The 21453-nt window shown below is 40.3% G+C and overlaps 2 protein-coding genes across 7 annotated transcripts; both read left to right on the top strand.

Annotated features, from left to right (window-relative positions):
* The first annotated feature begins 247 nt into the window (after window positions 1-247).
* cln3 (CLN3 lysosomal/endosomal transmembrane protein, battenin) lies at window positions 248-12722 on the top strand. 4 transcript variants are annotated; one of them, XM_035615004.2, is made up of 16 exons: window positions 248-522; window positions 622-658; window positions 1379-1475; window positions 1586-1669; window positions 2094-2173; window positions 2737-2822; window positions 3573-3645; window positions 4512-4655; window positions 5787-5926; window positions 6165-6220; window positions 6292-6360; window positions 6508-6563; window positions 6664-6757; window positions 8603-8743; window positions 10714-10874; window positions 10950-12722. In XM_035615004.2, the coding sequence occupies exons 1-15, from the start codon at window positions 471-473 to the stop codon at window positions 10828-10830; spliced, it is 1326 nt and encodes a 441-aa protein (XP_035470897.1). In that variant the 5' UTR covers window positions 248-470; the 3' UTR covers window positions 10831-10874; window positions 10950-12722. The 4 variants fall into 4 exon arrangements, 3 of the variants coding, with proteins under 3 accessions (XP_035470897.1, XP_035470895.1, XP_035470894.1); XM_035615002.2 differs by having other exon boundaries at window positions 10714-10850; XR_004785910.2 differs by having other exon boundaries at window positions 249-522; window positions 10714-11105; window positions 11310-12722.
* Window positions 12723-13711: 989 nt separating this feature from the next.
* Window positions 13712-20642, top strand: LOC118288673 (serine/threonine-protein phosphatase 4 catalytic subunit B). Of its 3 annotated transcripts, XM_047328051.1 has the most exons (10): window positions 13727-13905; window positions 14467-14596; window positions 14633-14766; window positions 15323-15374; window positions 15480-15530; window positions 15796-15897; window positions 16183-16356; window positions 16519-16645; window positions 17480-17669; window positions 19677-20642. In XM_047328051.1, the coding sequence occupies exons 3-10, from the start codon at window positions 14657-14659 to the stop codon at window positions 19804-19806; spliced, it is 936 nt and encodes a 311-aa protein (XP_047184007.1). In that variant the 5' UTR covers window positions 13727-13905; window positions 14467-14596; window positions 14633-14656; the 3' UTR covers window positions 19807-20642. The 3 variants fall into 3 exon arrangements, with proteins under 3 accessions (XP_035470899.1, XP_047184007.1, XP_035470898.1); XM_035615006.2 differs by having other exon boundaries at window positions 13712-13865; window positions 14467-14766; XM_035615005.2 differs by having other exon boundaries at window positions 13728-13905; window positions 14467-14766.
* Window positions 20643-21453: the final 811 nt, after the last annotated feature.

Below are 21453 nucleotides of genomic sequence, written 5' to 3' on the forward strand. Positions count from 1 at the left end.
GTGTTTATATGACATACAGCGAGTTATTCTGGTACCAGGGACAGTGAAGGCACCACAGTTGACCACATTTTATTGGATCCGATGATTGTTTGTTTTTTCCTTCGTGATAGGGGAGAGTCTTGTGTTTGTGATGAGACAACACACTGTAACGTCCATTAGAATCATAACCCTAAAAGTTCCCAAATGAGTTTGTATCCAAACTATAGTCACCGAAAGGGAACCTTCAGGCGCGGCGTCGTTTCTGCGGGTATTTATTTGTATGAGACACCATGCGTCATGTGACGTCTATCTGGAGTGAAGAAAAAAATCCGATAATAAAAACAGACAAACCTCCCTCGGCTCTTGATTAACCAACACCTGTGTGTTTACGGAGGGGGGGCGTTAGCATCCGGTGAGCGATGTCACCGTGCGTTTGAACGTAGTCATGCTAACTGCTAACTGCCGAGTTTAGCCTGGGCTCGCGTGTGAACATGGAGACTGGCAGCGTCAACGCAGATCCTGTTCAGCGCCCCGACGCCAATGGTGGGTCTGAAGTCTGTCAGCAGTTCAGTCTGTCGGCGACCTGACGGACATTGCAATTGCTGTTGCTACTTGAGGTCTTTGTTTGTCTTCTATTCGCAGGACGTTGCTCACAATGGCGCAACTGGACGGGGTTTTGGTGAGTGTTGAGTGTTTGAAACTACCTGAGTTTAGTTGTCCATTTTCCAATTTTCCATAAACGCCCCTTCGGCTTTCAGTTGTGTGCTACATGAGAAATGTAACATATGCTGACTGTCAGACAGATGATCAGTGTTAGACAAACACAAGGTCCTGACACTACTGTTTCAGCGCTTTAAAATTGAATATATTATTATCTGATGTAATGTAAATACTGACAAAATATTCAGCAGCTTTAGGAGAAAGAAATCAATTTCTCTCTTGTCTTGGTTATCCAATTCCTTCTGAGTACAAATAGGTCAGTAGAGGCTTGTGTCAAACACTGTCCATCATCAAAAGTTGAAAGTGTATTCTTAGACATGTTTACTTGTGTTTTTTTTTATCTGTTTAGATAAGATTTAGATCACATTAAAAAAAAAGGAATCTTGTAAATAGAAAATGAAAATGGAATGCTTTAAGGAGCAAGTCACGTTTAAGATAATGTTCATTCAGGTAACGGGGAAAAAACTCAAGCGTAAAATAGGTGTTAAAAAGACTGTAATCAATACGAAGGGGGTGGGTACAGGTGACAAAAATATATATGATTGTAGCGAGTCTAGCGACGTAGTACAATAGCAGCTTTCAAAAATGTCAATTTCTGTTGTTTAGTTGTCGGTTATTGATGCATCTGTATATGTGTGCTCACTGTATTATCTGTCCCTTCCTCCGATGACCTCTTCAGGCTCCTCGGGTTGTGCAACAACTTTGCCTATGTGGTGATGCTGAGCGCCGCCCACGACATCCTCAAAAAACAAGAGTCAGGAAACGCCACAGCATCTGTAAGAATGTTTTTAGATTGTTGTTGCTAACTGTTTAAGCCGTGAAGTATGTCTAGATATAAGGCTATAAGCAAATTATTCACTTCTCACCTATTCTATATCTATTCTAGACTTCAACAACATTGGCCGTGGATTTCCAAGCTGGGAACAGCAGCAACAGCAGCCGCTATGACTGCAATCCTGTCTCCACTGCGGTAAATGGAGATTCACAACACAACACAACGCTGGACTGGAACCTCAGTCAGTCTGCATGTTGGGAAAAAAATGATTAATAGTTTCTCATGGTGTGGTTTTAAAATAAGCCAAAAACATACAATGAATAAACGGGTACTGAAACTAACATGGAATATAAATCTAAGAATAAAAGAAGAAATGAAATTCCCTACAGCTAGCTTTACTTCAGAATCCCCCTGCGCAGTTTTTTTGTAATTTGCTTACATTTACACAAAGAATAGCCGTCCAAACCAAGTAAAAAATAAAAATAAAAAATAAAGTTCCTGTCACTGTAACGATTGAATGTGGTTCTTTTGTCCAGCATGTGTCACACTGCGATGAGGACTAAGATTTATCCGCATGTGACTGAGCTCTCGATGACACTTCTGATGCTTTTCTCCTCAGGCTGTGCTGCTCGCTGACATCCTCCCAACGCTCGTCATCAAGCTCTCTGCTCCTTTTGTAATCCACAAACTGCCTTATGGGTAAGACCATGGTTATTAAGTCTAAACATGTTCAATAAAGGCTTTGATTGCAGCGGACTAGCATTTGATTAAAATCAAGGCCAAGGGTGAATTTGGTATTTCTTACGGCAGCAAATGTTTGCAATTTGTATGTTTTTTTTTCTCTCAAGCTGAATAATTATGGTAACTTATTGTATGGATTATTTAAATAGAATAACTAATGCCAATGCATTGCTAATGATTAAAATGTTGTTTCACTGTAGAAAAATTTTCCTTCTGTACTTCATGTGTTGCTGTATTTAGCCATGCAGCGATAAAAAAAAATTAAGGGCACAAAACCTTAAGACTATCTGCATCGCAAAAAAAACTAAAGTATTATTTTCAACAGTTTCCAGTTGCTTCCACTTGCCTGTTTTTGTATCACTGTTACACTGCCATATCCATAAAGGAAGTACTCAACACTTCCTTGGTACTGGTTGTCTAGCTGTTTTGTGATAACAGTCCTTCCCTAATCCTGGTGGGATTTAAAAAAAACTATTATTTTGATTGTCAGAAATGTTCTAATTTTATGTTTTTGATTATAGTTTCCGAGTGTTATTCTGTGTCATCATGGCAACGACAAGTTTCCTCCTTGTGTCCTTTTCGTCAGCTGTCTGGATCAGCATCCTGGGTAAAGCCACCTTTATTAATCATTTCACTTAGAGCTTTTATCATCATTGGTGGATGATGGACGAGTCACAGCTTAAAACTTTAATTTCCTGTCATCTTATCTCAATAGCAGCAGCTATATCACATTTCTGTTTAACAGAAATTTGATATCATTTCAGTGTTATCGTGACCCGCAGATATTTATCATCATACCTGCTGTTTAAATTCATTCATTTGCATTTGTGTTATTTTCAGGTTGTTTTTCAGGTAATTATTTTCGTACTACATTAGTTCTATGGGAAGAAGTGATTAAGTGAAAGAAGGTGACATATTGGACAGTTCATAATGGAATTTCAGTTACAGTAATAATAATAATAATAACAATGTTAGAGTGTAAAGGATAAATCACCAGATTAAAAATGATTGTGAGTTGATTCAATATTCTGAATATAATTTAGCCCTGTTGAGCTGTGGTACTGTTGAACTGTACACGTTTCCTTACATAGTGCTATACAGTTCAACAGCACCACAGGTTGTGTCTTCCAAGACGAGCATTCATTTGCATCAACACAGAAAGTGAACACTCAGACCTTTAGCTTGGTGTTTCTTCTCATCTGACAACAACGAAAACAGCATATTTTATGAAAAACACTGAATCACACAACTCGGCCCTGAGATGATAACTCTTCTGTACTTCACGAGCACGTTAGAGGCACCGCTGCCCTTCCCCACCTCACTCGCTCAGACTGTCTGTCTGCCACTGTGTTCGCAGGAGTGATCTTTGCCAGTTTCAGCGCTGGACTAGGAGAACTGTCCTTCCTGTCTCTCACCGTCTTCTTCACCAGGTAATCACTCAATATTTTTCCAATTTTACATCAACTTGACAAAATTTGTAGCTGTAAGGTTTGGCCTGTGAATCGCAAGGTGGGACATTATCCAATAACGTTTGTAAAAGGAACCATTTTAAAACAGAGATCATACAGTTAGAGGACAACAAGCATTTGTACCCCCCTCCCCCACCCCCAGCCACTACAAATTGCACATCCGCTGCATTACGCATGACCAAGTATTTACTTCCATGCAAAGTTTTGTTATTGTGTTGTTATCCGGTTATATGAAAGCGTATTTCTGTCAGGAATAGAAAAAAGTCAATTGATGAAATTAGATAAATCTTTTGTTGAAGTTCAAGTTGGACTAACTGTCTTTATTTTAACTTGCCATAAAGGTTTTTCATCCATTTTTTTCTTTCCATGGGCCTCTATGACTAGACTATGGAGGCCCCTATTATTTTGAAAGTCTTTGGATTGTATACCCACGTTCTGACCCTAGTTACGTTCCCCAGGATCTAGGAACCTTGGAATTCAGGGAGTTTCTAGTGTTTAACTCAAGTTCTGGTGAAATCTTTTTGAGGAGAATCATCTGACATCCTTGATTTCATAATTGTGCCATTTAATGTTTTCCGGCTCTCAACTCTGAAAACCCTGATATTGGAGCCTTTTTGAATGTATCTTCAAGGAGGAAGCAATGTCATGCCACAATAATATGACCACAATCGATTCTATCTGAAGCAAACTTCATGTCCTGGAAGAAACTTTTAGCTGCTGATGATCTAACAAAGCATGTGTATGTCTAATTTTTGTAATTATTGGTTATTATTAAATTCTTATGACCAGGTATAGTTTGGTTTGTGAACATTGGTTTTATGTCTCAGGGATGTTCTCGGCGGTTGGGGCTCGGGTACCGGTGGCGCTGGTGTTGCTGGAGCCTTCCTCTACTCAGGCCTCACCCAAGTAGGCCTGTCCCCCCAGATCACACTTCTCATTATGCTGGTGATCCCAGTCGCTATGGTGATTAGGTAGGAATGGAAGCACAGATATAAGGAAATTCTGTGTTTGTTGTCTTTACTTGTCAACAATGTGCAGAACCAGTTTAGTGAGAAAGTGTTTTTGTCATCATGATCTTTGACTTTGTTCCTTTGTAAACGACACTGACACTGAGGATTATAGCTCTAGTTTAGGCTGACAACTACCAAGTAAATCACATAAGACGTATCGGGATGTGGGTGGCTTCTAGCTCCACCATTTTCTTGGAATAGTTGGCTTTTCCTGGATTTAATGAATGTATTTACTGTCTCTGCCAACAGTTAAAGGGGCAGTAAAAGGGCGCACTCACACTTGGCCCGGTTGATCCGTGCTGTGCTTAAGTGCGATTGTCCCCCTCCCTCCTCCCCCGATGGCCAGGCCACTCACACTGCCCTAAGCGATCCAATACACTTTTTGTAAAATTCAGCAAACATATCCTCATGGTCCACTAGCTGTCGGTTCGGTAAATTGAAAACAAACAAAAATGGTGCGGACCTCACCACACAACACTGTGTGCGCAGTTTGTAAACATTACTCCAGGACACCTTAAGAGACGTGCTAGATATAAATTCTACAACTCAGGGGTTCTGGCCTCGTGGTTGGTGCGTCCGTCCCCCATACCTGAGGCTGTGGGTTTGAGCCCCGACCAGTGCAGTCAAAAAAATCAACGGCTAACAATCTTTCTGCAACATCGCTTACTGCCCCTTTTAAAAAGATGTAAAAAGGCAAAATCAACCATTGACCGCAATGATAATGCTGACATTTGCAGGCATTATGTTTATCGTCATCGTCTGAGTTTAGCGTGTTAGCATGCTGACACTACTACGCTAATTAGCACAAAACACAAAGTGCAGCGGAGGCTGGTGGAGATGATTTACAGGTAAACCAAAGTATTGGGCCTGGTGATGCCGGGTAGGTGAAGAGTCAAAGCGTCAACAGAATTAATTGTAATTATGTGTCGGTCCATATGTGTCCTTCACAGGTCTTTGTTTTCTAATTTAATTTGTTACATCCTGTACTGTACAGTACAACATCAGTGAAATCGTTTGAATTGGTTCTTGTTTCTTTGCTCATACCAACATGTTGCTCCTGTTCCTTGGCTTTGTCTCACCATCCACCACCAGCTATTTCTTCCTGCTGGTTCCTCCAGCCTCACTGCCTCAGTGGAAAAGCAGGGGGGCGGAGTACGCTGCTGTGGGTTCGGAGGAGAGCCAGGGGCTGATGGATGGTTCCCAAGAGGACGAGCAGGAGAAATCAACCCCAGGTACATGTCACAAACTCGTGTGACAAATCCCAAACAAGCATGATGATTAATGCTTAGTAAAGTTATTAGAATACAGTGACCAAATCAGCACAGTGGTTTGCACTTTCGTCTCAGAGCAAGAAGGTTCTGTTTGGAGTTTGCAGGTTCTCCCTGTGTTATACGTTGGTTTTCTCCCGAGTAGGTGTGAAGTGTTTGCATTTGAATAATTACACCGACCTTGTTTTCTTCCCTCTCAAAGTTACGGACATGATTACTGGGCCTCTCACCTTCATAGAAAAACTGCATGTCATCAAAGTAAGTGTAACTCTTTATTACACGTCAGTATTTGAGTGTTTGTGTGGTTACACGATTATTCCTCTTGACAGGGCTTGCTGAAGTTTGTGTTTCCCCTGGGACTGGTCTACTTTGCTGAGTACTTCATCAACCAGGGCTTGGTAAGTTCTCCGGCATCACATTTTTTTTACTGGATGTTGTTAAAATTTCCCTCTGATTTATGAAGATACTAAAACAGATAAAAACATAAAAAAAGGAAAACATTGCAGGTGATAACCTAAAAATGATGCAGATATTTCCTTCTCCAGATGGAACTCCTGTATTTCCCGGACTTTTTCCTGTCCCATGCAGAGCAGTATCGCTGGTCAGTTCACCTCACGAAAGTAGTATTCTGAAGGAGTAACTTTATTTAAGTTGTCTAAGGACGCAGACTTCAGTTTGGTTATTTGTGTTTGTGCGCTCAGGTACCAGACTCTGTACCAGGTGGGTGTGCTGGTCTCCCGATCCTCCCTGTGCTGTGTGAAGATCAGGAAACTGTGGGCTCTCTCTTGGCTACAGGTGAGAAATGGAGATTTGAGTTTTGATTTTTTTTTTTTTTTTTTACAATAATATCACTGCAACATCTTCCTCAGAGAGAGGGAGTAATGCAGGAAGTGATGCATCCTTTATAGGGGGATACAGTGAGTTTGCCACACCCCTTGGCCTCTGGCGGCGAGGGGTGGGGGAGGCACAGTTTAAAAAAAAAAAAAACAGCAATTAAGCTGATGGCAAAGAATAATAAAGGGTCTGGTGCTCACCAATTGGACCTGTATATTTATACCATCTATTATATTATTGTTATCACCTGAACTATTGCTAAATTTGTTATCATTATTTTTGATTCTTGAATGCATGTTGATTTCCATTTTGTTTCTGTTGAACTAGGGGTCGACCGATATGGCTTTATCCGGGGCCGATACCGAAAAGAAATATTACTAATCGAAGAGACCGCTAGCCGATATTTAAACACATATTTAAAACAAAGTCTTAACACAAAACTTTGTTTTAATGCCTTAAAGCATAAGTTTCATTCATAGAACCTTTCAACAAGACCTTAACACTAGTGTTGTCAATCAATTAAAAAAAATGAACTAATTAATCGCACAATTTGCTGTGATTAATCGCGATTAATCAATTTTTTTTGTTAAGACCTAAGTTTGTAATAATGGATATTTAAATGTAAAATTATGGATTTAATGTAAAATCAACACAAAAGAAGTATTTAAATTCACATACTGTTTTTTAATAGCATCTTTTTAACTTTGAGCACAGATTCTCTCCTGTGAAATACAGATTTCCAATAAAACCATCAAGGCCAAAGTGACTCACTGAGGCCTCGCCGACCTGTCCAGATATCTATCAGTTAAATATCTGGACACGTCAGGGAACCATCTCCTGTGTGAGCTGTGATGTGACAGGCAGTGAGTGTCTCGACCTGGAAACCATAACAACACTCAATCTTCACATTCTCTGCCTTTCAAAAAATCATCGGGCAGACAAATGCGGGGCTTTTTTCTGTCATGTTGAGCGTTTTCACTGCAACAGATGAAGAGCGTAACTTTGAGCTGACTTTAACGCAGAACCACATATTAACGCTTCAAGTTATTTCTCTCCCTCCACATAACACAGAGAGCGTCCGCTCAAGCTACTTACTGTTTCTTTCAACATAAGAGTATCTTGCGATATATTAATCGCTTTTCTTTTTGACATCCATCGGGAAAGTGACAACCAATTCCTGTTTCGCGTGTGTATCGCATATTTCCCAGTGTCACTTTTCGCGTGTTTTTTTCATAACAAAACGTACTTTAAACTCCTTAAACTCCTTCCTTGTCCGTATCCATCCTCAGCAAGATGGCTAATGGGTAACGGTTATGTGGCACACGTCGTCAGCCACCTCAGGAAGTAAACAAAATGCGTCAATGGAGTGAAAATATTTTAACACGTTAAATAGTTCACAATTAATGCAAAGATTAACACATTAAAGTTGACAGCACTACAATAATCATAAAAATATTGAATATCCGATAATCGATCGATCCCTATAAAGAACCACACACATCTGTCCTCATCACCAAGCTGTTAATAATAAATTGAAAAAACGTCAAATGTGCCCCTTCTTTAAAACAGAATATTAATTCCCCACCTGGAATAGAAATGAATACAACGGTACAAAAATGCCAGAAATATCTGTATTACAGAAATTGATTATTTCAAAGACTAAGCCAAATAGAAGCAACTGATAAGGTGTCACGTTCCTGTTGAGGTTCAACTTGTGCCTGCTGACTGTTTTTTATTTACTGCAGTTGCTTTCTGTCTTGTATGAAAGTGCTGATTTCCCATTGCCCTCCTCTCTCGCCTCCACAGGTGCTGAATGCAGTGCTGTTATTATTTGCAGTGCGTTTCCAGTTCCTGCCCAGTGCCTGGTTGGTGTTTGTGATTGTCCTCTATGAGGGTCTGCTGGGTGGAGCTGCGTACGTCAACACCTTCTACTTCATCAGCAAGGAGGTGGGGTCAACTTTTCCCCGGGCAGTTTGTTAAATGGGGTTTTGTGTGCCGTAAAAAGCAGCTGGACTGAACTGTAATCCCTACAACCATCGTCAGATGAAAATTCCAGTTGGTCCAATGCTTTAGTTTATGACAAAGCATTCACAAAATGACTGCATTACCATCAGCTTCAGCTGTTTTTGTGTAAAGTGCAATCTAGCAAATGTTAGCATGCTAACATTCTAGTCTAAGATGGAGAAAATAGTAAATATTAGAGGTGTGCTTGAGGCCGAGACGACAACAGGAATGAGTTTGTTTATCGGTACACCGCTTGGTCTACTGGAATTCCAAAGATGGTGGGCGACGACGTAACATCTTGCATATTTTCTTTAATTTGACACTTTTAGAGCATTTAAATGCTGCTCTTCATTGAAATATGGTTATGGTTGTTGTAAGGGGGTAAGGGTCAGGGTTCACACTAAAGTTAAAATCAAACGACAACCTTTTTTTTTTACCTATGACATGAACATTGTCTATAAACAATAGGTGAGCTCTTTCCAGAACCGAACAGGAAGCAGAAAAGCGTGTAGGGGTCGGGGAATACATGCTGCACCATTGCATGGAGACTCCGGTGAAGCTTTGAGCGCCGCGGTTTCGAAACTACCTGGTTGTGTAAACAGGGACAGAGCAGGGGACAGAGCAACCAGGTAGTTTCAAAACTGCGGCGTTCAAGGCTTCACCTGAGTCTCCATGCACTGTTGCAGCATCTATTCCGGTCGTCTCCACATTGTGCAGCCTCTTTTTTCTATTTGGCTTATATGGCTTATATATTCTGGACAGACCATTGCACACACACTCGGGTACCTAGTGGCTAAAAGCTGCTGGTGGCTAGAGTGCGACTAAAAACTCTGTGACTAATGACAAATTGTCTTTAGATGTGAGAGGGTGTCAGACTGAAGTCATTTAAAAGTCTTTTCAGTCTTCTCATTCGTCTAGTGTATGGGAGGCATAAGAATAGGGTTCAACCAATTGCGTTGCGACCTCTTATCGTGTTGTGGCCTCAGACATAGCTCAAATATTACCTCCTCAACATCAGCATGTTAGGGTTGTCATTGTGAGCTTATTAGCATTTTTTGCCAAAGCGCCTCCATGGTTAAGTTCAGCCTCACCGTCTTTTTTACTGTCATGTCCACGTTGGCGCTTATATCGGTGAAACACCACACTGCTTAGGAACGGATTACATCCCTTTGTCTAGCTGAAAGCCTTTAAATGTCACCTGCTATAATGTGTTTTGATTTAATTGATGGTTGCTTAAAAGTGATCCAAAAAAATGCAAAAACAGAATTCATAGTGGTGAGTGTAGTAGTTATTCCTTATCGCCTAAAATGGTTTGTTAAACAATTTATTGTTATAATTTCAAATTCTGGTTATAGTTGAATATCCTTTTAATGAGGTCGTAAAAGTCCAGTGTGTAGGATTGAGGGGAATCTATCAGCAGAAATGGAATATAGTATTCCTAATTGTGTTTTTTATTACAGTACAAACACCTATAACTGAGAAGCATTGAGTTTTTGTTAGCTCAGAATGAGCATTTATATCTACATGGGGAGCGTGGCCTCTTCTACGAAGTTTTCCATGTTTGTACAGTAGCCTAGAGTGGACAAATCAAATATTTGCTTTAGAGGACCTTTCATGTAAATTCTTCAACTCACTATCCAGTTGGTTGCAATCTGCACACTCACCACTAGATGCCACTAGATCACACACAGGTCCTTTGATTACAGTATGTCGCAGTTGATTTGTTGTCTCCCTTAAACATTGTTAAATTCTGTCCACATTCTACTTGAGAAACAGGTCTGCTTGGCTGATGGAGTCAAAAATTGATTCTTCATGTATGATAATGTTGCCACTGATATGCTTTTGAGTTGTTGATGTGTCTGCAGTAAGTGTCCAGTGCGTGTCTGTCCTGACTTCTGTCTGTTCTCCCACAGAGTGAAGACAGACATAGGGAGTTTGCCATGGCGGCTGCCAGTGTAGGAGACAGTCTGGGCATCGCTCTGGCTGGACTCGCTGCTTTCCCTGTGCACAGATACTTCTGCTCCCTGTGACCCTGCCCACACACTGACCAGTAGGATGAATAAACATAATGTGGGTGGGTTCCATTAAAGAAAAAAACAGATTTAACCCTTAAATAGTTCTGACTCTACAAACTCTGGGTTTTCCACAGATTTTCAAAGGGCTTAGATGCTGTCTGGGCTCCGGTGGCTGCTGCTGGTGGTGGTGGTTGGGGGAGTTTCTTTTTTCTTCTCTCTAGGTCCCTTAAGATTTGATTCTGATTCAGATGGCTATGAGGCTATTATAAAAAGATGCATCGATATTTAGGGTAAGATTTATTTATTTTTTAAATATAACAAGTTTTCAACAGTAAAGTCGCTACTAACTCAATAATCTGTCACTGGAAACAAATCAAAAATGTCAGTAAAATAAATATCATTCCTTGGTGGAGTTTAGAGAGGATGAATAAGACAGACGTGAGTCAGCTTCAGTCCTCTGTCCTCCTCCCTCTGCTGTGATTCACTGTCTGCAGGTACTGCTGGTAGAGGTGAGGCCATCTGCTTTCTCTCAGACTCCAGCTGGGTTCGCAAGAATTTGGCTCAACAAACAGGCAACATACAGACCGCTTTCACTGTAGCTTGAGTGTTATCTTTTAAAGGAACACACATTTTAAAAACAAAACATATGACAATCAGAATATTTTTATTTCAATTACATTTTAGTAGAGTTTCCTGAACAAAAGTGCTTCTGAATGACAGGACACAGTAAACCAATGTTTATTGGTCTTGTCTTATAGTTTGTAGTAGTAGTGAGCTAGTTATAGTGAACGTCTGTGAGTTTACAGCAAAAATTAAATTGGATCTGAACAAACACCAAACAACAGCACAATAACTGACTTTAGGATTTATTATTGTATTCTGTTTGTTTAAAAAAAAATAATAAGTGGGACCTGACCTCACTACCTTTCAGAGCTTTCGTACTTAATAAAATGATGGTATAATGGTAGTCAACCTCGAACAAAATGTGTTTTGATAATTTATCATTTTAAAGGTTTTATTTATGTTTTATACTGATGCTGTGAGACATTTAATATCTATTATTCCATTTTATTTCATGTTGATTTTGTGTCCTTACTTCTGGGGACACAGATCAAGAGCTCAACCACTGAGTACTGACTGTTGTAACAGCATAATGTTTGCCTTAACACAGTTATTTTGAACACATAAAACCCTGCTTTATTAAAAAGAAAAAAATCCACCATGAAGTTAGAAGCGCCTCAGTACTAAAGTGTTTTATGATGCTGTGTCCTTTGAACATTGTTGAATCAGGTGATTGCTTAACTAGCTGACCTTTGGTGTTGCCTGGTCGTCACTGTTACTATTAAAACAGTGATTACTTCAGTGACCAGAAATGTAATGTTTCTACCAATGTTTTTTTTTCAGATGTGGCTATAGGTATTGTATTTCACATACATTGTACTGATCTGGGAAACATTGTCCAGACACTGAAAAATGGCAATTATTTTAAAAAGAAATTAAGTCAGTGAATTGATACAAAACAATATGAACAGTTATTATTTTTAGTATGTCCGGACTGTCAACATTACCAGGGCATTTTGCTCTGTTGTGCACTTTGTCTTTGCTTTTGTTTTGCTCAAGTTCTTCTAATTTTTCAGTTTTTCCTGCTTTTTCAAATGAATTCAAGTTAATCATGTAATAATGATCTAAGAACCAGCACAGTTGTATGCAACTCGTGATTCTGTTTGTCTCCCTAACACGTACCAGCCTGCACATTCCTGCTGAACCTTTTAAATGCCAACATTTTACATGATTCTGCTGCTGTTGAATTGTCACAACTTTGATACAATGTGATGATATTGTTGTGATCATGTACTTGTTTGAACAAATCTTTACATGATTAAAATATTTTGATGTGTCCTATTGCATATTTGTATAATATGTTTAATTTGTTTTGGGATAATTTGTTTTGTCTACATGGGCAAAAAGCATTATCATTGGTAATTTTCTTTTAAAATAACAAATGTAGATACATTTTCATGGGGGATTTTACAATACAATGGAATCTGATTGTTGCTTCTGGTCATTTAAATCTACATTGCACGTTCTTGCCCATGAGTCATAGTTTTAGATAGTGTTGGTGTTGGTGAGTCACTCGAGTCCAACACCACGCCTGCCGTCTAAATATCATAGATTGTCATTCAAAACCATTCTGCTCAGAAATAAAACAGAAGATTGCTGTTTTGTAATTGATCATTTAGCTTAAACCTTGCAAATGACTAAGTGTTTATCGTGTTGTGATTTGGTCCATTAAAATCATCAGAAAACATTTTCAGAACTTATGTTCATGTTGGCATCTTCAAATAGCTCACTTTGTTCAACCAACAGCTCAAATCCCCCAAAATATGAAGTTTACGATCACATAAAAGAGGTAAGCAGCAAAACACTAAAATCAAGAGACAGATATTGGGGAATAGTAATATGCTTGAGAAATAGAAAAAAAAAACAATTAAAATTGCTGACTAACTTTCTTTTTAATCAACCAATTGATTAATTTACTTATTTCGTCAGCACACTTGTAAACTGAGAGTTGAGTTGCATTTTGGTGAATGATGTGGTTGTGTAGCTGCAAATTAATAGCAATTCATATATAATGCGTTCCTTTTTGGTATTAAAGTAATTCTCCAAATGTGTTTTTTAAACAACTATGTTTTGATTAGTCGTTTGTGCCAGTTCAATGTCCTTCATAAATAATCTTACAATTTCATCTTTCCCATATCCCGTATTGACAAACACCGGATATGAGAATGTACAAGATTCATACAGCGTAGTTACCAGGAGGAAAATGTAATTGACAATTTAATTTGATCCGCAGTCCGTCTTCTAGTCTCACGCCTCGTCGTGTGTCCCGTGCAATGCGCGTCCCCCACACCGGAAGTGACAGGCAAGTCGTCGCTGTTCATGAGCGGTGAGCACGGCAGGAGCGAGAGAACCGGCAAAGACCGGGGGCAAGCGGGGCCGGCGGTCGGCGACAGAAAAAACACCCAATCCGTGGAATAAAACATACCGACGTGAGCTCCTACTCAAACTTCAACCACCGACCACTCGACGGTAACCACTCGTACCTTTGTTCCGTCGATTTAGCGGAAATGTTAGGAGGTTTTTTTTTTTTGATTTACCTCGCTAGCATTAGCTTGTTCGCTCACGAAATTAGCCGAAGTAGCGCTGCGCCGCCTGCACAAGTTGGTTAGCCTGCTAACACACAGCGTTTCACCAACTGACCTGGATACACTACGTCCCCCGTTAAGCCCACAAAGGGTGTGTAGTCGTCCTGTGGTGTTAGTTGTACATTAGTATTGGCCTCCGGGACGAATTCCCTTTACAAAATGGTTGGCTAAGTTATCAAGGAATCAGTAGTTCGCTGACGTCGTTAGCGGTGATGTAAGCTAACATGCTAATGGCTAGCTCGCCGTTAAGCTACGCCCATAGGCCCCACATTCTTTGACGACTAACGTCAGTGTTGTCTGTGTCAATGCGCGGTTCACACTACGGGATTGTCTCGTGAAATGGCCCCAATCGAGCCGCTGTAAAATATATGTGGGTTAGATTAGCGCCGAGATTTGTAGTCGACAGACGTGCACTAGACCGCTCGCTGTATTTTTCTCTTTACAGTTGGTGATTCGGAGGACCCTCCCGGTAAGAGCCCGACGAACAGCAGCCGAGGAGCCGTGCTCATTTCCGGGGGAAGGGAGGCTGTTGTGGCTGTCCGCTCCGGCGCCTGTTGCTTGTAGTGCGAGCAGAGGAGTGTGTGCGAGCAGAGGAGTGTGTGCGAGCAGAGGAGTGTGTGCGAGCAGCTCTCCCTATGTGTGTGACAATGGGGGACATCAGTGACCTGGACCGACAGATCGAGCAGCTCAGACGCTGCGAGCTCATCAAGGAAAATGAAGTCAAAGCACTGTGTGCCAAAGCCAGGTAATGATCACGTTGGCCATCGATATGAACCAAAAAATAAAATAAAATGTATGTGATGCTCATCATATGCAGCAGTTTCATCAGATCTTTTGACTCGCGCCGGTTACTTCAGTTTTCATGTAGGCAACATAAAGCAGTATAATTAAAATACCAATGTGTACTCTAGTGACATGGTGCATACAGACTATCTATTACATTGCGAAACTTGCTCGTGTACTGTTTTTGAGATTGGAGTAAATTTTTTCTTCCATTTAATACATAGCTGACATTGAAAAGATGGCAGGAAATGAGGGGGCATATTCCCAAAAAAATTTCAAATATCAATATTCATCTGTTAAGCTGCACTAAAAGAAATAAAAACAGTGTGGTTTTCATCTTGGTGGTGTCTGCCTCTCTGGTTAAGAGACTGACCACCAGAGGGCATCGCTCTACAACAAAGTAATCCTCACCTGGTCTTCTTCTATGTCCAGCGGTTGGCCTTTTGGACTGTGTCAACAAAAAAAGGTAACAAACTCTAGTAGAACCTGAAACCATATATTTCTATCTGTTTTTTCAGAGAGATTCTGGTTGAAGAAAGCAATGTCCAGAGAGTAGACTCTCCTGTCACAGTAAGTAACATGTTTATTTTTTTCTCTCTGCAAAATTAGTTTGCTCTGAAATTCAAAGAAGCCAAATAAATGTGTTAACTGCGATTCTCCTGATTTTCCTCATAGGTGTGTGGCGATATACATGGTCAGTTTTATGACTTGAAAGAGCTATTTAGAGTAAGTTTCTGTTTGCTGTTATATACACACACACACTATTGTATTTTAAAGTTGGTTGGTCGTGCTGGATGGCTAAAAGATGAAAGGAACATGCGGTAGTTGTTTGGTAGACTGTTCTCCTGCTAAACTAATGCTTGGTCACGTATGATACATGTCAAGTGCCACTGAGAATATGGTGGTGACATCACTTAAAACAGTGTGGTTTAAAAAAAAAAATCTATAAAATCAGAGACTACTTGTTATTAATCATCTTTCCAATTTGCAGGTCGGTGGAGATGTCCCAGAGACAAATTATCTCTTCATGGGTGACTTTGTGGACAGAGGATTCTACAGTGTGGAGACTTTCCTCCTTCTTCTAGCTCTTAAGGTACACATGAATTTTAATCCATGTCCACTGTGCTGACGTGAATGTAATTAGTGCAATTAGAGTAAACAGAGGAGAGCAGTCAAAATCTGTATTAAATTATTTTAACTATGGGGTGGACAGAGCTACAATGAAAAGCTCCATTCACCTTTGCTGCATCATTTTTACTCAAGCACAACTTTACTTTTCTTTTTCTTAAGCATTTTTCATTCATTTTCTCACCCTTTTCTTTGTCATGTCTGCGTATATTATTCTTGCTCATAGTTTTGCTTCTTCTGTGCTCTTAAGGTGCGTTATCCAGACAGGATAACCCTGATCCGGGGAAACCACGAGTCCCGACAAATCACCCAGGTCTATGGCTTCTACGACGAGTGCCTCCGCAAATATGGCTCGGTCACCGTCTGGAGATACTGCACAGAGATCTTTGACTACCTGTCCCTCTCTGCCATCATTGATGGCAAGGTGAGCTGCAGTGTTCAGTGCTGCTTTGAACTTTACTGAGAGTGGAGGTTGATGCACTGAATTCAGTTACATGCAGTTGGTTTTCTCGGGTGTTGCTGCTATAATATCTGTTATATCTGCTCCGTCGTGTGGTTTGATTTGGTTTCTCTCTCCGTCCCTCAGATCTTCTGTGTGCACGGTGGCTTGTCTCCCTCCATCCAGACTCTGGACCAGATCCGGACCATTGACAGAAAACAGGAGGTGCCCCACGATGGGCCCATGTGTGACCTCCTGTGGTCGGACCCTGAAGGTATACAGGAATCAGTCAAGAATTTTAAACGCTGCATTGTTAAATAATAAGCTTATTTGTGTTAAACAAATATTTTTTTTAAATGCTGAAGGGCAAACTGGCATGGTTTGTGACAGGTCATGCAAAACCTGAGGAGAAAGTTGTGGAATCTGTAATTTCTGTTTTCTGGAACATTTTTGGGAAAAACATGAAGTCCTGAAAGGGTTATTTTGGAAAAGTCATTGAAATATTTTCATCGATATTTCAAAACAGTTGAACAATGAATGCAAGTCTTACATATGACCTGTCTATATTTGATATCAGGGGATATGAGAGCCGACGAACGAGCACTTGGGTGTGACGATCACAGATTTAGATACATTGTCCTGTGTGGAGTGTCCGGGGCTTTAAACAGACAACACCAGATGTGGATTATGTTGAAAACAGTTAAACATTTGTAGCTTGGGAGAGGCAGAACTATTCCTGTACACAATATTATCAACATAGTCTGTCTGTGGCAATAACGTTACATTGCTCTTTCTCTTATTCAGTCTGCTTTTCTCTCTCTCTATTCTCTGTCACAGACTCTCACCGTCTGTCTTACACACCATCACTCATATTCTTCTCAGCTCTCAATTGTCTGTGTGGTCATGGTCACATTCTCTCTCTGGTCTTTTATCTTCTTTCCTGTGAAGCTGTGCCTGGGCTCCGATCTTCATCATTGTTATTTAGCTTCTCCTATTAAAGCTTTCAAAATCTTTATGAGTGGGTACACCAATCATTTTCATCGTGGACAAGCCTGAACCATGTTAGAATCTGATCTCCCGCCAACCAATTTTCTCTTCCTGCTCCTAGACACCACAGGGTGGGGGGTGAGTCCCAGAGGTGCTGGATACCTGTTTGGAAGTGACGTGGTGGCCCAGTTCAACGCCGCCAACGACATCCACATGATCTGCCGAGCACACCAGTTGGTCATGGAGGGCTACAAGTGGCACTTCAATGAGACTGTGCTCACAGTGTGGTCGGCACCCAACTACTGCTACAGGTAAAGTTACAGTGAAACTGAAGTTGTCCCTGATTGAATCCAGCGCAGTATGAAGTGTGTTGTGTGCTCAAGGAGCGGTGTAATACATATGATGATAATCAGTAAATACTGTTCTGCCCTTTTTGATTGGCATTAGAAAACTTTATGCATCATTGATCCTCTGAAATGTCTTTCTTAAATACAGGCAAAAGTTGTAGTGAATAAATTTGTCATGAAATGTCAGTTTAGTTTATCAGAAATGTATGTGGTCATCCTTATTTGTTTGCAGTGTGTGCAAATGAAATACAGCAGAAATCGTATAAGCTAATGTGTAAGCCTTATTCCGAATATAAAGCCTCACAAGACACTACTGACTCTGACATAACAAAGAACTACATGAATTAATTTTTGTAGTTCTGAAGGGAAGGTGCAACCGAAGAGACGCGAGACCAATGATCTCTGCCACTTTATTAAAAACAATAAGAAGTTGGTTATTTCAGTTTGGCTGCTGCTCTGCTTTTTAAAACAGTGAACGGTTGCATCTACAGCAATGACACTTCAAACAGACACCGTTAATGTACCTCAAAAGCCTATGGTTTGTTTAAAAAATGTTCTCCGCAGAACTTTCTCTCCAGATTTAATGTTGCTTAGGGTTTTGTCTCTTAGGGTTTTTTCCGATTCTGGTCCTAAATGGATACTTTCAAAACAGTTCCCTGACACTTTTAAACCTAGATACTTGTTTCCTTTAAAAAAAAGCACAAAGCTACGGTCAACAATGAGAATGGATTTTTTTGCGAAGGCAAATTGAAACTTAATTATAATTAACTTTTAACAATTCACATAATGCATGAAACCCTACACAACAACAATAATTTCACACTAAACAGTTTCAGTGCTTAATGCTGCTTCAACCTTACGTCTATACTTCAGCTTGGCATAGAGCAGTCCAATATGGGGCCTTTTCAATGTGCATCATCTGCTGTTCCTGTTTTCAAGTCTCAAAATTCAGCCTGATGAGCAGGCGACTGCGGCGGTGTTGAGCAGTAACAAGCTTAAAGGGAAGTGCGAGATCAGGTTTTTGTTAGCCCCATGCTCATGGAACCACAGTTGTGCACATGGAGAAGAAATGCTGGCTCACCATTGTGTTTTTTGCTTGCAGATACTGTTCTGCTCATGGTATCATGTCTGATTTGACTTGATTTTTTTATTTATCTCGAACCATCAACAACAACAACCAAAAAATTACTCAGATTCCATCAAAGAACAAAACAAGGATGTGTGTGAGAAGGAGCAGGCAGAAGCAGAGTCCCTATAAAGTCCTGCCCCAACTTTACAATATCATATTATTACAGGAAAAAACTAATATATGCATATATACATGCAGTATGTATATATACTGCGTGTATATTTACTGAATGCATATATACTGCGTACGTGGTTTTGACCTGCACAGATTTTGAGCCATACCTCTAAGCAGTGCAACAATTACAGTAAATGGCACAGGCACCGAAAAGAGAAACCGAAATCTGTTGTGATACGGTCCGGTAGGTTCTGGCCGAGAAGGGGATACGATACCCAACCTTAATGTTGCTTAACACTTCCTGAGAATATCATTATGTAGACTATGTCCATAAATCCTCTTAGAAATCACAGACAAAGACTTAGAACTCCAGAACTTGCCTGAGAATCATCATATTGTACTTCAGTAATCTTCTTATCTGTACATCATGAATATATTGCATTCATAAGCATTACTGGAACCGTTATCTTAAACTGAACAACAGGAGAGGCCAAGAACAATAAATTTGAATGACTAAATCAGTCAATATATTGATTATTTCCATGTTGCACTATCAGTTCAAATACCTACCGTATATTTACCCACTTTGAACACAACATACATTTAGCAGTAAATGTACACACAGCTAGTTTGACATTACAGATTGTCCGAGAGTGTTTGTTTACATTCTAACTTTCTTATCGGTTATCCTAACCGGTTTCGTTTTTGTCCCCTCTCTGGATATTCAGATGTGGCAACGTGGCAGCCATCTTGGAGCTGGATGAGCATCTACAACGGGAGTTCATCATATTCGAGGCAGCGCCACAAGAAACCAGGGGCATTCCCTCCAAGAAGCCAGTAGCCGACTATTTCCTGTGAAGTCTTTGAGCAGACGGCTGCGATTTGTTTAAACCTCCGGTACCATTTCACCCCCCCCCCCACCGCGCTCCATCCTGCTGCTGGACGGTTCTGTCAGTCTGAACTCGCAGCAGTGAGACAGAAAACCTGCCACGCCCTCTGGAGCTCCAAACAGCTTCAGCTTGAAGAGCTGGATTTTTTCCATACTGCCCACGCCTGACAGAGCAGTCACTGTGAGAGGTGTAGGGGGGAGGGTGATACTGGGGCCATGACTGCTGTCACTTCTCTTCAGATATATAAGATGGTCATTTTCTTTCTGCCCTCCTTCCGTTTCCACCTGCAGTCGTTCTCTCTCACTCTCTCTAGATACGACACTCTCCCGCCTTTGACTTTAACCTCCACCACAATTGTAGTGTTTTTTTTCATGACGAACATTGTCATTTAGTTTTAGAAGTTGGAGGGAGTTAGAATTTTTTGGCTTTTGCAAAAATATGCAGATGTAGGAAGTTTCACTATTTTTATCGTTAAAGGAATTCCTTCAATGCATTCATTCTATTTGTTTTTTTTATTTTTTAACAATTGTTGCTGCCAGGTTAAAATACAAAAACGACCAAGACCCCCATCCTTTTTTTGCTCTTACGTTTCCTTTTAACTGTCATTTGTCATGTGAGTCACTATTTAACATCCCCAGTGCTGCTGCTCAGCATCATCACAAACAAACACCATTCATGTAATGACTTCCGATTGGAGTCACTATCTTCACCGATGTTTTCTCTCTTTATTCCTTTAAATCCACAAATCTCTGTAGGTCTGTCAATTTTGATATTGTGAGAATAAAGTTTTTGTATTAATGATGATTTATTCAGGTGTGATTTAATGATGTGACACGATTGTGTCTAACAGTTTGATACGACTTATTTGTATCAAGAATTTGACCTCAGTTGCCGTGTGCAGTAGTTGTATTTGCGTGAGTAGAAGGCTCTCCCAATTAATTAAGTGTGTCAAAGTGAGAATTTGTGAATCCTTCATGCTTCATCTCCAAATCAAACTCAGTCTGGATGAAGCACCCCTCCACATTAAATTCAATAACTTTCCATGTTGTTCTAAATTATCTAACATATGCCAATATATAAAAAGTCCAAACAGTGCAACATCATCATCATGTTTAGGATTGGGTTGAGTGATGCCCCCCCCCCCCCCTTTTGGGAAGTGAAGGGACGAGGGAATGGTGCTGGCGAAGAGCTGAAGTAACAATAAAGACTGATGGAAGAACAGAACCTCTGTCAATATTCAGTTCTAAAAAAATGGATCTTGATTTAAATGATCTGTATTTGGCAATCGTATGTTTTGCTATCCAGGATCGTGTAATCCAGATTACTTTCCTCCTGTTTTTTCATAGCACCATTGGATTGGATTACCCTGATCCAGATACAAATTTATCAAGATGACCAAATCTGCATTACCAGGGCTCTCAATGGGACTGAAGGCTAATGTTGGTATGTAAACAACACACAGGTAGAACAGTCAGTGGAGTCCCAGCAGTGTCTTTAAATGAAGAAACATAACAATACAAGCTATCCATTGTCTTTTAAACAGTCAGATATGTAATTTACTACATGGTTATTAGTGTTTCATAACATTTTGTTCCTGAAATCCAGTCTGAATCCA

This window comes from Scophthalmus maximus, chromosome 17 (assembly GCF_022379125.1).
Source record: "Scophthalmus maximus strain ysfricsl-2021 chromosome 17, ASM2237912v1, whole genome shotgun sequence".
Lineage (NCBI taxonomy): Eukaryota > Metazoa > Chordata > Actinopteri > Pleuronectiformes > Scophthalmidae > Scophthalmus > Scophthalmus maximus.